General features: G+C 38.7%; 1 protein-coding gene across 1 annotated transcript; it reads left to right on the top strand.

Annotated features, from left to right (window-relative positions):
• The first annotated feature begins 207 nt into the window (after positions 1–207).
• Positions 208–15078, top strand: NHLRC3 (NHL repeat containing 3). The gene is made up of 7 exons (XM_045796912.2): positions 208–514; positions 934–1086; positions 1389–1536; positions 3684–3884; positions 5881–5972; positions 9059–9171; positions 9942–15078. Exons 1-7 carry the CDS (start codon positions 431–433, stop codon positions 10192–10194), a joined length of 1044 nt encoding a protein of 347 aa, XP_045652868.2. The 5' UTR covers positions 208–430; the 3' UTR covers positions 10195–15078.
• The last annotated feature ends 2764 nt before the right edge of the window (positions 15079–17842 follow it).

Here is a 17842-nt window from a genome sequence, read left to right as displayed (position 1 = left end):
AGCTTGAAAGCCATTTTTTAAGGATCACATCTCTATGTCTTGAGTTTGAGTGTGCTTTCTTCTGATTTTTCAATCTGAATTTTTAAAACAACGATAGGCGAGTGGTTAAGGCATATCAACGGATGCCCTTATGTTTGGCGAACTGGAGAAGTCCGCCGCGTGGACCGCCCCCAGGGGCAAAAAGGGGTGGTCAGTGGGTCAGCCCGAGGCACGTGACCTGGGGGCGTCGACCTGGGAACGCTCCCGGAAACCGCTACCTGAGTTCTGATTTTCGTGCGCCCGGGTCTGGTTTTCAAGACCCGCACATCCAGAGAGAGGGAACCGGAGAGAGGAGCTTCGGCTCCGAGGTGGGGCCGACGCCGTGTACAGCGACGAACCGCGTGGAGCTGTCTGGTGGCCACCAGCCGCCTGCGGACCCTATCGTTTGATCATGGCGAGATTCTGGGTCTGCCTGGCCGGCGCTGGCTTCTTTCTTACATTACTGGTTTTGCATTCGCGTTTTTGTGGCTCCCCGGTGAGTTGAGCAGTGAAGAAATGTCTGTCGGGTGTGTGGATAGCACTGTTGAGAGGCGAGGCCGCTGTCGTGGGATGGAGGTGGCGGGCCCTGGCTCCTGCACGAGCTTGTCTTCAAAAGCTGCACCGGGAGCGGAACTGCCTTCGTCCTTTGTCTCTTGGTGTTTAAAAGTTTATATATGATACATCGCCATTGTCCTGTTTTCTTTCTTTCCCCAGATCCCACTACATCTTCAAACAATTTGCAGATTTGTATTGTGATCGCTTTGGTCTTTAGACTTACAAACCCATTTCTTCCGAATCATTTCTGTCCAGCAGTCTGAACACCTCTATGTCAGCTGTCAAGGCATGCTTAAAAATAAGCCTTTTTTCCCCCTTAACGTAGAGAGTAAACTTAATCTTCTGATTTTTTTTTAAAAGGTTTTAAGGAAATTTGCTTTTCAAATTTCCTGGAGAACCAAGGAAATTCCTTATCGGCTGGATGTGGGTTGGCCTAAGCATTCAGAATACTTTACTGGAGCAACATTTTGTGTTGCGATCGACTCCCTCAGCGGATTGGTTTACATAGCCCAGGTTAGTAAAATGGGGATTTAAAAAAAAAATTATGAACACAAAGGAAACAATTTCTTCTTGTTTTGCTGTGCTAAGTAACCATATATGTTTATATTATGCTAATAGTGAAGTTTGTTTTTTTGAGTTGGTTTTAAGTAAATACGTTGGTTTTATGAATGTTGTAGATATTAATAAGTTTTGAAGCCCGTTTTTTAAACATTAAATTTCTTGATTAACCTTTAATTTTTGTTTCTCTCTACCAAAATAAAGATTACTTTCTAAAAACTGATCCTATCTAAGCAGTTATTTTTATATACCTTCAGAGAGGGGATAACATCCCAAAGGTATTAGTGTTCACAGAGGATGGATATTTCCTACGATCCTGGAATTATACAGTTGACACACCTCATGGTATATTTGCAGCCAGTACACTACATGAACAGTCTGTCTGGATCACGGATGTAGGAAGTGGTATGTGTAGTAATATCTATTAAATTATCTTACTAGAAACCATATTTTTTCCCATGTTCTTGCTTGTACGCTTTAAAATCAAGAGTTGCTAAATCTAATTGTAATTTTAATGATTTCTGAAATCACTTGTTTCTAAAAACCTCTATATTGTACTTCTGTAGAGTCAAGATATTTAACAAGGAGGCTATAATTATTACGGTTTTTCCTTTAACTTGTCAAGGGATTTTACCTCTTTAAAGCATCAGTTGTGAGACAATACTTTCAGGGATCATTTCTATAGTTTGTTAAAGCATCAGGTGCCCTTCCCAGGTTAAAATTCTAAACCTCTTCTATGAAGCCCAAAACATAGCAATCTCTGAAAGTTAATGAACGGAGTCCTTGTCTTATTTTTCTTTACCAGTTCTCTTACAAAAGAAATTGTGCTAAGAAACCAGAACTTCTTTGTTGCCCAAAATGCAAGATTTGCAGAAACTGCTGGTGTTAATGTTTCTGAAATCCTACTGCAGCATGTCTGAAATCTTCCTTCCACCAAGTGCTTTTAGTAGAAGGTGTTGCAATTTAAAGTAGGCACAGCTGGATTTATAGCTCTGGATGTTTTCAGAGATAGCTGTTCTCATGTTCTTGTTGCTTAAGGCAGTACCAGAGATAACCGGGCATTACTCAGGATCTCAGGAATGAAGGGGGTCATAAAGACGGTCTTTCTAGTATTCTTTGGCCCGGTTACATTCATGGCTTGAAGGACATCCTGTTTCTTCGTTTCTGGCTAATTCAGATACCATTTTGGAATTAATGAACTCAGTTTTTGGTGGAAGTGCCATTACCATTTGTTCTCAGAACCCAAAAGATTTCTGAGCCGCAGCCGATTCATTTCTTTCAAGATGTATTTTGGATGATAAAATTCCAGTTAAACAAAAAAATCGAGATTACCTCTGAGTTCCTTGTAATGCTATAATGAAATATGACTATTTTGACTTCTTTTTTTTCCCAGCACTCGCTGTTAAAGGCCTTTACTTTTTAATTTATTCCATTCATGTGATCGTTTTTTATAAAATACTTCACTGATTCCCAGAAATAAAAAGAATACACATGACCTCTTCATTCTTTCCATTGAAGGGTTTTTTTTCATGCACAGACCTGAAGACACTTTTTATATTCCTTCCCATTTTTTGAAGAAATACATTGCCTTTAATAAAAAATATGGCTGTAAATGAGCCTTAAAAACAAAACAGTGTTATATACTGGTGTTCTATGTCTTTTGCCAACTCTTTAGAAACTTTGAAGGTTGCTTTCTTTAACAATATTTTGTTCTCTTATTGCTACAAACTGCCTCAAGCATTCAAATCAGGTGTAACAATAAATACGTTTTTTAAGATAGAATTCTAATGCAAGTTGATTCACTTTATTTCCAGTGAGTTCAGTGTATCCAATTTATCTTTTGCATGCCTACCAGTTACTTTGGTCTTGGTATGCCTTCAAGTTGATTCCTGTTAACGACATTATGGTTTTTCCCTAATTATTAATACCATACTTTATATTTTTGCTTGTAAGATAATTTTAGCTCAAAGATGTCTTGATATAAGTGAGAAAATAAGATATTAGTGATTTGGAAAGGTTTATTCTCTTCTTAGGAAAAAAGTGGGTTGAGTCTTGAACTTGTTTCTACTATAAGAAAGTATAGTTTTAAAAAAATATGTATTATAGTAAACTTTTCTGTTGACCTACTAAAATTTGAGATCTGTCCATGATTGAAATAATGATTTTTCAAACATGAGTTCCTTTTCCAGTTCCTTCTCAATTTCTTTTTACAAGGAATGTTTATTCAAGGTCGTACTGTCGTACTTTTGATTAAAAAAAAAAAATGATGTACCTATAGTTTATCATCATGAACTTTCTGAGCCAGTTGTTTTGGTTTTACTTATTTGAATTTAGAATACACTTATTTTGGAGTACCTGAATTTTAATTCATGACAGATTTGGTTGTAACTAAAGAAGCTTTATTGCTTGTGAAATACAGCATTTAATTGTCTGAGCCTATTAACTTATCATTACTGTCTAATTCTGTTAAATTCTTGCTCTCTGCTTACTTGAAAAACATGAACGTTTGGATAGTGGTTATATTTGTGACGTGTGCATGTTTATCTTTATAGGATCCTATGGTCATACTATTAAAAAATACAATTCCTTTGGTGATCTTGTTCAAGTCTTGGGTACCCCAGGCAAAAAAGGCACTGGTTTGAATCCCCTGCAGTTTGATAACCCTGCAGAATTATATGTAGACGACACAGGAGATATTTACATTGTGGATGGAGATGGAGGATTAAATAACAGATTGATCAAATTGTCCCAAGGTACATGGCTTGCATGGTATCGTAAGAATGCTGTTTAATAAGTTGGATGTGTTTAATTTGTTTGATACTTGGTATAATATTATAACTAGTGTGTGTGTGTGTGTATGTTTTTTTTTAAGAGAGAGAGAGATGGGGAGGTGTGGGGGGCAAGGGGAGAGGGAGAATCTTCAGCAGGCTCCACGCCCAGCGAGGAGCCCAACACAGGGCTCCATCGTGACCCTTGAGAGCATGACCTGAGCCAAAATGTAGTTGGACACCTAACTGACTGAGCCACCCAGGTGCCCTACAACCGTTGTATATTGTATTATATATGAAGCTGTGTGTAAAGGGCACGAGTGGAATGTGTTGGATGGCCAATAATAAATAATTCTGATAATATACTTATTCTTCAAAAGCTAGGTGTTTCCTTCGACTGGAGGCAGTTTGGGAATTTATAGTGGGCTCAAGAAATGTGTTTATCCTATCCAATTAAGAAAGAGAATGTTAGAAACCTGGCATCCTAGAGCTGAGATACCCTTCAGTTTGATTGATCAGCTAAAGTTTCACTATATATATTGCTCTGTGTCCAGTAGTATTGTAGGTGCAGGTCAATTTCAGATGAAACCGCTAAATGCTACTCTATGGTATTGATTGTTAACGTGAAATAAGATTAGGAGAAGGAGAAATTACTGTTGACTAAAGAAGTAGGGCAAGCATTCATAAAGCAAGTGGTTCTTGAACTAAACTGGTTTTTGTGGAAGGAGAGGAGGGATGGGAGGAACATTCACAAGGCTCTATCACACAAGGTCTGCAGGTAATTAGCAAGTCTTCGAGGAAGAGGTCTTAGGATGTAATTTTGGAAGAGGAAAAAATAAGATTTGGGATGTTTTTGAAGGCTTATCTAAGAATTTTGAAGCCATAATTTTGCCTTTAAAATGTCTGAGTTTTTTTGTTATAGAAGTAGAGTTTTTATAATACACAATACTGTATCAGGAAGTATTTACAGTAAGCTCTGTCATGTGGGCAGAGCATACACTCCTGCGTGAACTTATGTAGTCAGCTTCTTACCCAGCAACTAAGTTTGGTTGCTGGTGGTTAAAGGGAGGTGAATGTGGATAAAGCAAGAATCAAAAAAATTCTATGAAACAAACAATGAAACTCAGGAGACAGATTGAATACAGGTATATTGGTTTCTTGTGGCTACTATAAAAAATTGCCACAAACTGAATAGCTTAAACGGAAATTTATTCTCATAGTTTTGGAATCCAGAAGTCTGAAATCTATAGGGCTGGCCCTGCTCCTTCTAATGGCACTAGGAGAGAATCCCTCTTTGCCTCTTCCAGCTTGCCATGGTTCTACACATTCTTTGGCTTATGGCAGGATATCTCTAGTCTCTGCCCCTGTCTTCAGATCGCCGCCTTTTCTGTGTGTCTCTGTGTCAAATATCCCTCTCCTTTCTCTTTACAAGAATACTAGTCATTGGATTTAGGGTCCACCTAAATTTGGGGTCTATCTCAGCACAAGATCCCTAACTTCATATGTCTGCAAAAGTCTATGACCAATAAAGTCCCATTCACAGGTACAGGAGTTCCTGTGACTTGGGTATATCTTTTGGGGTAGAGGTACAATTTGGCCTACAACAGGGGTAATAAGGGAGACAGACTATAAAAACATAATGTGAATTTTTAAACTCACAGGAATTGTAATACCAAATAACAGAATAGTTGGGAAGGAAGACAGTCACATGAATCACACACAATGGTTTTGAATGATGAAAAACTCAAGTGGAGATAGTAAAGAAGTCAATTAATTGCTTGAAACAGAAGGATTTTTTTTTTTTTTTTTTGGTAAAGCATAATAATTAGGCAAACTGGTATATACACAGAAAGCTAAGAAAGCATAATCAGTTGGGGGTATAACTGAATAGTTTATTTTCAGCTTAAGATATAAGATATAACATGCAAATGTATAAGGTATTCTATATGTTGCTCTGACCAACTATGTTTGCCATTTTCAGATTTCATGATGCTTTGGCTGCATGGAGAACGTGGGACAGGGCCTGCTAAGTTCAACATACCTCACAGTGTTACTGTTGATTCATCTGGTCGGGTAAAAATACCCTCTCATTGTGTATGGAACTGTGTGTCTGAGTGTGTGTGTCTGAGTGTGTGTGTGTGTGTGTGTGTGTGTGTGTGTGTGTGTGTAGGTGTATGGGCCTCTATATATACGGATCTTGGTGCACATGTGTGTCTGGACATCCGAATATATATGAATGTTTGTGGTTATGTGTATCTGGATGTATCTGGGCAATTCTTCTGGGGATGGCTAACCCATATACTCTTATAATTGTTCAGGTCCTGTAATGAAGAGTTCCCCAAATATTTAGAAATGAACAAAATAGATTTGCGGTTGTCACTTAAAGGTAGAAGGAACAAATAATGGACTAGAGCATAAGTTACCTGAAAAAAGAAAGAGTTGCCCTCCTACTAAGAAAACTACTGGGAGTGTTTGAATATATTTTTGATTTTAGAATTAAATTAATTCTAGAATATGTTGATCAAAAGGGAGGTGGGAGAGATTAAGCTTGGAAGCTTGAAAATGAGAGCCACCCAGGCAACTTTGTTCTCACTAGCTCCACTCTGGGGAACAGAAAACTTTAACTGACACACTTCAGCCCATTTCTTTTTTCCCCACCCTATCCACTACCACCTCTTTTGCTTTTATACACCTTTAAGCATACATATCACTTCTTTGGGGTTACTTTCCTATGACCAAACCCCCACCCAAAATGTTTTCTATTAGTTTCTCCTTCTGTTTTCCCATAGTAGCCTATACTTCCCCGTTATAGTAATTCTCACACTATAATATAATCAGTCGTCTACCTTAACAGAGCGGAGGCGGTATGAGGGCATATACTGACTCTTTTTTGCTTTATATCTTGGGGCCTGGCACATAGTAGTCATCCTATGAGTAACTGTTCAGTGACTAAATGTCCTGTTGCACATGGATGCATCAGACTATCTTGACTCCGTACCCTTAGAAAGTTAATTCATTTCTTCTTCTGATTCTGTGTTCAGCAAGCAACCTTTTGATTTTGATTTGGCTTCCTATGTAGACAAAGTGAGAATTTTTAGTGAAATCTTCAAGTATTTCCCATTGTAGATAGGAAGATAACTGAACCTGTGAATTTTGTCTGTAAATGGGGAGCTAAAAAGTTGGAATTCTGGTTTTCAACACATTACCCTCCTGAGCCCGATTAACTACTTCCTTCATGGAATAAGAATAAGATCAAGTTTCTGAGCAGGGAAGGCCTAGACCCAGGTGAATTCTCCATAGTGATAAGTGCCCTTTTGAGAACAGTTGATGGGGATACTCTGGCATTACTCGATGATGAAAAATGAGAGTGTTCATTTCTGCACACTTGTGTTTTAACAACAGTCAACACCATTCAGAGCATTTTACATGATTAATTCGTTTAGTCATCACCCCAGCCCTATATGAAAAGTCAGTTAGCTCCAGAGCTGAACTTGCTGCTGTTTTGTTTTTTAAGATTTTTTTATTTATTTGAGAGAGAGAGAGCGAGCACACACATGTGCGAGTTGGGGAAGGGACAGAGGGAGAGGGAGAGAGAGAATCTCAAGCAGACTCCCTGCTGAGTGTGGAGCCCAATCCTGGGATCCTGGGTTTGACCCACAACCCTGTGGATCATGACCTGAGCCGAAATCTCAAGTCGGGGGCTTAACCAAATGAGCTACCCAGGCGCCCCTGCTATTGTTTCTTTTCTTTTCTTTTCTTTTTTTTTTTAAAGATTTTATTTATTTATTTGACAGAGATAGAGACAGCCAGCGAGAGAGGGAACACAAGCAGGGGGAGTGGGAGAGGAAGAAGCAGGCTCCTAGCGGAGGAGCCTGATGTGGGGCTCGATCCTGGAATGCCGGGACCACGCCCTGAGCCGAAGGCAGACTCTTAACGACTAAGCCACCCAGGCGCCCCCCCACCCCCCCGCTATTGTTTCTTAAACAAGATTTCTCATAATCAAGATTTGTTCAGTAGGAAAGATAATGCCAACAATCTAAAATATCCAATACTAGGGTCTAAACTATATTTCTTCCTTGGTCACTCGTCAAAGGCAGTAATACCAAAATCTTTAAGGAAACCCATCCTTACTAAAGAATCATGAATCAGGAAAAGATCTTGAGAAATCACCTTACTTAGGAATCAACAGACTTTCTAAAGTGATACAATGAGTCTTTATTTGTTTCCTACTGTAAATGAATTTAGGGGCTACTAAAACTCATAGGCATCGACAGGTACATAGTCAGGGTTACCCTGAAGAAATAGTCCCTGAATCCTCAAACCCAAGAAGTCCAAAGATCCGGAAAGGAGGAGGTAGAGGTCAGCGGGGCTGGCCCACACTTCCAGTCCATTCTTCCATACCTGTCTCCAGCCCTAGCCTCATGTCATCAAATCATTTCCCTGTATGTTTGGCAGAGGTTGCATCCATCAGCTAGAGTACATGAAACGGCATTTAGAGTGAAGCGGCTTTCTTGTCTTACCACAACAGTTTACTGAATAACTCATTCCAGCCTATAGCAAAACTAAATTAAAGCTGTTGTTGGCCTCCTGTCATTCTTGAGATGCTACTAAGATCTTCTAAGCATCCTCTTTCTGTGGTTTGGCACTGTGGACATTCCTCGGTAAATAGCAGGTAGATGTTCAGTGATATGCAACAGGAATGAATGCCTGGCTCGCCCCTAGCCTGAGCGCCTGGGGGACTAGGCTGCTTGTCTTTGTCTTCTGACCTAACCCAGGAACTGACAGTTGGCAGAACTCAGCGGGACAGAGAATGCCTTTTGGAGGAGTGCATGAATTCTGCTGCTTCTCGGTGCTGTGCTAATCCTCTGCGTCACAACAGAACACTCCAGTGTTTTTAGTTATTCAGATGTTCAGTAGAGCAGACGAGCATTAAGTGTGGGCTGTGGATTAGGACAGGTGACCACAAGTGGCTCTCCTCCTTATTACAAGCTCACTTCGGAACTATAATTTCCTGTCTGAAGATTGGGGTCCCCTAGGTACTAAATGAGGTGGTGTATGTGAAACTAATGGAAATGAACATTCATCCCTCCCCTCTCCCCTTCTGTTTTCTTTCTCATTATGATGTGGATCTTTTCCAAGAAACTTTTTTGGGTTCTCAGGTGTGGGTTGCTGACCGAGGAAATAAAAGAATTCAAGTATTTGATAAAGACACTGGGGAGTGGTTAGGAGCGTGGAATAATTGTTTCACAGAAGAGGGACCTTCTTCAGTCAGGTAATTTTTTCTTTTTCTTTTAAAATGCTTGTTTAATTAGGTGGGGGGGGGGATGGGCTAAATGGTTGATGGGCGTTAAGGAGGACACTTGTGCTGAGCACTAGGTGTTATATGCAAGTGATGGATCATTAAGTTCTCCCCCGGGAATTAAATACTACACTATATGTTAACTAACTACAATTTAAATAAAATCTTGAAAGAAAAAACAACGCTTGCTTTATTTGGTTTATGTGAATTCCTCTGAAAAGCTAGTTGAAAGTTTAAAGTAGTATTAGTTTTCAGCAGGTGGAAAGGGGGTGGAACCAAGTATGCAGAGAACACATAATGGTATTTTAAATCCAATGGAGAATGAAAGCAGTTAAATTCCCCGTGCTGCCCTGTGCGATCCAGGTCTCAGAGATAACATATGCTGGACCTCCTACAGCCTTCACCCTCGAGATACGTGTGATGCATTTTTAAACACAGAATGTAAATAGGAATCCTGAGTCTGTGGTGTCAGCCTAGCACCGACTCTCCATTAGTTTCATTTTGTGTGGGGCTCCCATATTATTATTCTTGTTTGTTGAAGCTGATCTTTGGCTCTGTGTGCCATCACAAGTCTGTTCCCTCATCAACAGACTGAGACACATTTTAAATTCTCCTCGAAAGCATCGTTCGGCAAGTAGAGGTGTCTGTGGTTGCTTAGCACCGTAGGGGATAAAAATGTTGAGAAAGTCAGCATTTATATTGATTTTGCCTACGTTTGTTCTGTAAAATGTCTTTCTCTTTAGATTTACTCCTGATGGAAAGTTCGCGATTGTAGCCCAGCTGAACCTTAGCAGGCTCTTACTGGCGGCAGCGCCCCCAGTGGGGAGCATTGGCAACTGTTCTGTGATCGGCACAATCCAACTAGCAGATCAAGTCTTACCTCATCTCTTAGATGTCAGTGGGAAGACTGGAGCGATCTATGTAGCAGAAATTGGAGCAAAGCAAGTACAAAAATATGTCCCTATGAATAGCTATTTTCCTTCATTCAGTTCGTAATGTTTCCTTTCGTGGAGAGCTTTCAAGTGCAAGTTCAGATTCTCAAATTCATTGTTAAGAACATTGTTAATGTTCAAGCGTAAGAATGTGTTTATTTTTCCGTGACCTGGTGATGAGAAAAATTTGTTTTTACATCACGAAGAACCATATGTTTTGTTGCTATTCTTGTGACTTAGTTTTACTTGGAAGTGCACAAGGATATTTTAATGAAGGAAATGCAATACTAAAAAAATGGGGTCAGAAAGAGGGACTAAGGTTGGAACTTGGGTATTTGCCCTGGTAGACTGATTTTCCCTGAGAGGAAGAGGGAAAGGAATAAAAACAGGTTTTGCAGGATATATTGAGTTTCATGTGAAGAACTGCAAACCTCCAATTTGTTCACCTTATATAAAATGTGCATTTTGAGAGATCAAGTCAGATGGGCTCTTGATTAATGAGTACCCACAGGATACTAGCTCCTAAAGATTCAGAAACGAAGAAGCAGGGTTTATCTTTGTGTGCCTTTTCAGGAGCTTGTAGTCCGGTGGGGAGACAAGTGTGCAAACTGATATAACACAGTGACAGCAAGGCTTAAGTGTAGCAGGACTTTTGGCTGTAGGAACATTACTTCTGACTGAGGGAATCCTGAAGATTTTGCCAGGAAAATCAGTTTGAGCTCCATCTTGAGAAACTGAAGAGGGGAAAACAAGGTGGTCCAAGTGGATGAGTTGTGAAAAGTTACAAACTGGCTGGGAGCTTTGGTAGGCTTTCTTTTAAAAGCCCGGCTTGGCTTGGGGCCTTTAGTTGTAAGATACTTAATCTCAACCTCTAAATGGAGGAATAAAACAACAGGCATTTAAGCACTTTACTGAAAGGAATCTTGACAAGTACTAACTGCAATGCTTTTTATTTAAAGGTAGCATTAAAAATAGGGCCTCTCTTCAGTGCCTCTTTCCTTTCTTTTTCTTTCCTTTTTCTTTTCTTTCTTCTTTTCTCTTTTCTTTCTTCTCTCTTTTTGTTAAACATGAACTCAGTTCATTCCTAACATCTATCTACCTCAAAGAACTTTTAGAATTAATTTATATGGGGATGTGTACTGAACATTTTGCACTATTAAGGTGAATAATTTCTTAGGGACCTTTCTAGGTCCCTCTACCCCTTTGGTTTTAATATTTGCTTCCCAACAAAGACCATCTTTTCAGTTTGTTCTGGTTTATTCTGGGTTTTGGTTGAACTTGGCTATATGATGATCTTTCAGGTCATTCCTCCCCTTTTCTTATATCCACCTCCCTTTTTATCACAGTCTTGCACTGCAAATCATGTAGCACGTGAAAAATCCTGAGCGGACTTTCCTCATCCCCCATTATGGCTGCAGTCTGTTTTGCAGACCTCAGGGAATTCACTCTGTTCTGATGCTTCGATCATATCTTGATGCAGTTAGGAAGGTGAATCAACCAACGGGAAACTTTTTCGTGTTCCGGGGTCTTTGATAAGTGTGTTTGTGCCACTGATCAAGCTGTATGATCTTAAATGAGCCATCTTAGTTTTTCTCTTTAGTAACAATTCCTCCTCCAGGAATGCTGTTAGGATCAGATGTCACAACAGGTACAGATGTGCCCTCTGAAATAATAGCTTCGAGTACTTTAAAGGCAGAAATTCTTAACAAAAGTCCTTCTAAATGTGCTGTTTACCTGATACCAACATCAAGTTTGCCTTAATTTTGTGTTTATTGCTTTTTTCAGAACTTATCCTCATGAACTTTATGCAGCTTAGCCAATATAGTAAATTTTTTTGTGTATAAAAGAAAGTGATATGAGGGTTTTATTTTGTTTTGTTTCTAAGCCAGACAAGAAGTGCAAATGTCTCTTACGAATGCAGGTTAGGTAAATGATCTTGTCGTTTTAAAAATGTTATATTTAACTTTATTTTATACCAGATTCCTATAAAACTCGCTGAAAATTTTGTTGCCATATATCTTGCTGGAAGTGTCTACTATCATCTCTGTAATCATAGTATTTCACTTTTTTCCTTTGGATTGAGTAAATGATTGAGAAAATGTCTTCTATTGTCATTTAAAAGATACAAATTAAATTTTTGGAAAGAAAAGGCAATATTATCTGGCTCTCTATTTAATGTTTGATTCTATTGTTATAAAAGCAGTTTATAACTTCTTACTCTGCTGAAGAATTTCAGCAATCCTGAAACCAGAGGTTGGCGCTGAGAGACTCTCCTCCTTCGTTCGCAGGTAAAGTGTAGGCTGAAGCGCATTTTGTTAGAGGTCGCTCAGAAGTCCGAACGAAAACAGCCTGGCTGAGGTGGGGAGTGGGTACAAATGATAGTGATACTAGCTAACTCCGTATATTTTTGCACTGGAAATGGAACCTCTTTATGCCTCTACTTTCTAGATCTATTGGGGAATGTGTGTGGTGGGGCGTGGTACGGTGACTTCCAAATTAGAAAACTGAAGGGAGGCTGGAGGTATCTTCCCTAACGTCCACTGGGACATCGGGTCGCTACAATGGGACGTTTGTGTCCTCAGAGAAAACCTGTGTGCAATCTGATGGTAAACTAAGAAGACCCAGATAATTTGTGCTTAGGTCACTAAACAGATTAAAAGACTGCTTCAAGCAATGTGGCTGTCAGGCTAAAGAAGGGCACTCAAGTCCCAACTTCTGTTCCACCTTTGTTGGTTTTAAGCACTGGATTTGAAGGCAGGATGGGTTGGAGAGCCCACAGGACGACTGGAAACTGTCGTATTTTTGCTCCTTTGACTCACCAAATCCGTTAGAATCATTTAAAAAAAAAAAATCCTGAACGTATGACTTTATTTTACTCATGACTCTAAAATTTCAGCAATAATCAAATAAAAAAACTTTTTAGAAAAGTCAGAATAAGCCGGATTCATTTATTCAACAAGCACATATGAAACAACAAATGTGTGAAGGCACTTAGGCAGTCGTCCTCTGCCATGGTAGTCGAGCATCCATCTGGAAAAACAAGCCCTGAAAACCGTTTCCTTTCAGTTCATCCCGGGAGGTGCCCTATTTGGGACTTGCGTTGTGTTACATGCTTGATACAAAAGAGGGCAGTAGAGTCCTGCTTATGAGCATTTCTTGAAAACAGCTGTGGGCCTTCTTTATACTTTGATTTTTTAAAAATTGAGGTTAACCATACTTTGAACTTCTCTTCTTTTTCTTTAGCTTGTATATCTTGAGGAAATTAGCTTATAGGTGACATATTTTCCAAGGGTTATTGGAAATTTTTATTGTTTCATTTGGCATTTCCATGTTTAAAAAAAAGCAACTCTCCAATAAAAGCCAAACCAACAGCCAGAAGAGAATAACTCATTTTAAGCTATAACTTGAATATGAGTTTATTTAGTACAATAGAAAATGCATTCATATTAACAGAGAATTGTTCCTTTTTTCCTTACTAGATTTTTTTGTTTTAAACAATTTTGTCTTGTGATTGCTAACTCTTGTATAAATAAAAAAAATTGATTATTTACAGAGAGGCCAAGTAATTTATCCATCAGACACTTAGCCATAGAGTCCATGAGTTTACAGAGTAAATTAATCCTTTAGACGTTTAATGACCTATAGCTACTCCCTTTGTGTGTAAGAACTGAGTGGAATTTGAGCAATGAAAAACAGCACTTTTTGAAACTTATGTTTCTTCCGTTGTAAACAATGAAATGGTATTGTTATGATTTAATTCTCCTTGTATGTCATTTGTGCCAAAGTGGCCCATCTTGGGGCAGCCTGTTTTTAGCCTCTACAATAGTCTATGGCCCTGGTAAACAGATGTGTGGTGTTGAATTTCCTTTTGGATGCTACATTTAAGAGAGAGCCCTGCAAACAGACTCTAATCCAAAAGCAGTTGGCCAAAATAACATGGTGTTCAGAAATGATTCTGAGACCTTCAAAGGGTCATCAGATATAGTAGCATGAACAGGCTTACTGAGCTTTCCTCCAGAATGAAGATAATGAGTAGAAGTAACAGTGTGTCCAGTTGATGCAGCTTAGTGAAAGAACATTCTAGCAAGTAGCTGTTTAGCAGTGGAACAGACTGTGTTCCTATTGAAAGTGGTAAAGTTCAGTGATTCAGAACTTGAAATCTGCAGTTAGATTGACTGGGGTTCTGATCCAGGCCCTGCCACTTACTTGCTGTGTTGTTTTGAGACTGCCTCATTTTTCTTTTTTGTGAAATGGAAATGATAGTATTTTCCTCATGGGATCATTGTGAACAGAAATGAGATCATGCATGTAGAACATTACACCCAGGCCCTGACACACAGTAAGCACTCACCATGCCTTTTTTGTGGTATGTAAGCCAGAGATGGGCAGCCAGGCCACCTTTGGGCTGAAATTCTTACACTGGAAACATGGTGAGACCAGATGACCTTCCCAATTGTATGATTCTGTGTTTAGTCCCACTATTGAAAACTAAAGGTGGAATTTTGATACACTAAGTTCTCTATTATTTAGAAATGACCACTTTTAAAAAACAGATATTTTTAATATTTTTACTTAGCATTAAAGCTATTAATCATCCAGCAGATGACTGCGTGTTAGATACCAGGAATATGGTGGTGAGCAAGGTCAAGGTTCCTTTCCTGGAATATACGTTCTACTTCGGAAAACAGAACAGTTTGAATGAAAAAACACGATTCGGACTAGATTTTGTGGTAAATATTATCACTTGGTTGGCTAACTAAACACCCATTCTCAACCTTCTTCGTTCCTCACACCCCCTTGAAGTCTGGAAGAGTGAGGTGTTGCTTTCTCAGCTTAACTAGCTTCTAGGGGTCATCATATGATGTGATTCTGTCCAATGCAACATAAATGGAACTCTACTGGGAGATTTCTGGACAGTCATTTGCTTTTTTGATTAAAAAAAAAGAAAGGTAGGTATATTTAGGACCATTGCCTTCTCCCTTCTTGCCTGACTTGAACTGGAGTGTGATTCCTGGAGTTGGAGCAGCCATCATGATAGTGTAAAGCAACCAACCCAACACTCTTAAGGAAGGCAGAAAGACAGAAGGAGGCTGGGTTTTTATGATTGGGGAACCACTGTACTGGCCTGGTAGTTCCTTTCTCCAGATATTTTATGTGAGAGAGTTAAATGTTTTCGTTACTTAAGCCACTGTTTTAGTTGGGTATCTTCTTACAGATAAAAAACATTCCTAAGAAATTCAATATTAAATTAACCTGCATTAGTTTGGGATGGATATTTTTTATAGTTTTAAGATCCTATATCTAGGAAAAGAAGTTACTCTGCTTTTGGGTCTTATTTTATGTCCTTTGCTAAGATTTTTTTTTTTTTTCAATTTAGATTCTTGCATTTCTTTTGAGACACATTTAGGTTCCTGTGTCAAATTTATCCTTTGCATTTATTAATTGTAGCTATTAGGGTAGGATTCCCCCACCCCTTTTTGAGAGAGAGAGCACGGAGCTGAGTTGGGGGTGGGGTGGGCAGTGGGAGAGACGCTCTACATTCAGCACACAGCTTAACTTGGGGCTCAGTCTCATGACCCAGGGATCATTGCCTGAGCCAAAATCAAGTCAGATGCTTAACTGACTGAGCCACCTAGATGCCCCTTTTTCCCCATTTCAAATTAGTTTTTGGTGGCATAGAGAAAAGGTATCCGTTCTTATTATGTATGTCGTTTTTATTCACCTTAATAAACTCTTACTATTTTAATTAGCTATTATAGATATTCAGATTTTGTAGGTATACCACTCTGAAAATAAAGGTAACTATACATCTTTTAATTATTTATTGCTTGTTTGATTTTTAAAATTTTAAAGCATTAGCTACATTGTTCAAAACAATGTTAAATGAAAGTAGTATTATCAAGTGTCTTTACCTTATTTCTGATTTTAATGGAAATATTGGTACTTTACCAATTAATATGATGTTTACTATTGAGTTTTGGTAATTTTCATTTTAAGTAGTTTTTTAATCTCAGAATTTTATTAAGAATTACTATTTAAGGGGCGCCTGGGTGGCACAGCGGTTAAGCGTCTGCCTTCGGCTCAGGGTGTGATCCCGGCGTTATGGGATCAAGCCCCACATCAGGCTCCTCTGCTGGGAGCCTGCTTCTTCCTCTCCCACTCCCCCTGCTTGTGTTCCCTCTCTCGCTGGCTGTCTCTATCTCTGTCGAATAAATAAATAAAATCTTTAAAAAAAAAGAATTACTATTTAATTTTATAATGGCTTTTAGCATCGATGTGTACAATATGTTGATTAATTGTAGGTTTTTTCTTATGATTATTGTTGGAAAACCTTTACTTGGTAATAATTTCTTGCTTGGAACTTTTATTGTTGAAAGAAAGAGGGCAGTAGAGTGCCATTATGCAGAATTTATCAATTAATTATGTTCCACCCATCTCAAAAGGAATTTGAGCCTCTTTACAATAACATTTTTAAAATACATTAAAATAGAGTAATGTCAAAACTTGCATAGAGGGGTGTGAAAATACATTTATTCAAAACCTGGATTAATAGTTAACGGCAATTAAGCATTTACGTCTGAGTTTTCTTGTAGCCATAGCAAAGAAGAAAATGTGCATATTTAATTTTCATCTGAGAAAATGAAATAGATCCATTCTTCATTGTATGGATCTTTATAGGTGAAATGAAACAACCTTCAACAAAAAAAATAACACGAAGAAACTTTTTAAAATGTAATCAAGGAAGGTGTGAGAAAGGGATAGGGTCTTTAAGCCAGCAGCTCAGTGAATATTAAGTATTCTTATTTGGTGTATACACCACTGATTGGATGTACAGTCTTTATGAGGGTTTGATAGAAATGATGGTGGTAATGTTCTGAATTTCTGCTGTCCAACATGGTAGCCCTGAGCACATGGGCCATTGAGCACTTGAAATGTAGGTTGTGTATTTAAGGATCTGAATTTTCAGCTTTATTTTTAAATTTAAATTGTTACATGTGGCTATTGGCTACTGTATTGGACAACATAGCAGGTGACTAGGTTTTCTTAATAATGACCAACAATTTGTTTTTACTCCGTTTCCTTGTTCATGTACAATTTGCTTTCTTTGTAGTGTGACCTTTTGGCAGTGTTTCTAATAATTCCACCTAACTCGTAGATTAAAATTTATCATGCACATTGAAATATTAAACTGTTGAATCTTTTGTTAAATATATTCCAAACGAAAGTGAAGTCAGTCTGTGAAAAACAAAGGAGAATGGTTCTTAAAAAGCTTTTAAGTATTTATGTATGTGTGTACTTATTTATCAGCTCATCTCTTGCAACGTATCTTGTTTTTGTTTTTGTTTTGTTTTAAGATTTTATTTATTTGACAGAGAGAGGCAGCCAGAGAGGGAACATAAGCAGGGGGAGTGGGAGAGGAAGAAGCAGGCTCCCAGTGGAGCATGGAGGCCCATGCGGGGCTCGATCTCAGGACCCTGGGATCATGACCTGAGCTGAAGGCAGATGCTTAACGACTGAGCCACCCAGGCGCCCCCATATCTGTTTTTCTATAATTTTTTTTCCTGAAAAGAAACTATTTTCACAGGCAGCAGCTCATGTTTCAGTGCAAACTTGTCTCATGTAGATTTATTATGTGTCCCACAGAGGTATTTGCAGTAATTGTTTCAGACATCCTAAAAATCAGGTTGGAAAGTAATAAAATGCAATCACAG

Source organism: Ursus americanus, chromosome 10, assembly GCF_024610735.1.
Source record: "Ursus americanus isolate L20-20 chromosome 10, mUrsAme1.1.p, whole genome shotgun sequence".
Lineage (NCBI taxonomy): Eukaryota > Metazoa > Chordata > Mammalia > Carnivora > Ursidae > Ursus > Ursus americanus.
Note: the sequence above shows the minus strand (reverse complement) of the source record. Positions and strands in the feature narration are given on the sequence as shown.

What these genes read in the sequence shown, in the direction of transcription:
- NHLRC3 (XM_045796912.2), top strand. Translation starts at nt 431, where the DNA reads ATGGCGAGATTCTGGGTCTGCCTGGCCGGCGCTGGCTTCTTTCTTACA. An exon ending in CGCGTTTTTGTGGCTCCCCG is followed by an intron (nt 515 to 933) that starts GTGAGTTGAGCA and finishes TTTTTTTAAAAG; the next exon opens with GTTTTAAGGAAATTTGCTTT. An exon ending in GAGGGACCTTCTTCAGTCAG is followed by an intron (nt 9,172 to 9,941) that starts GTAATTTTTTCT and finishes CTTTCTCTTTAG; the next exon opens with ATTTACTCCTGATGGAAAGT.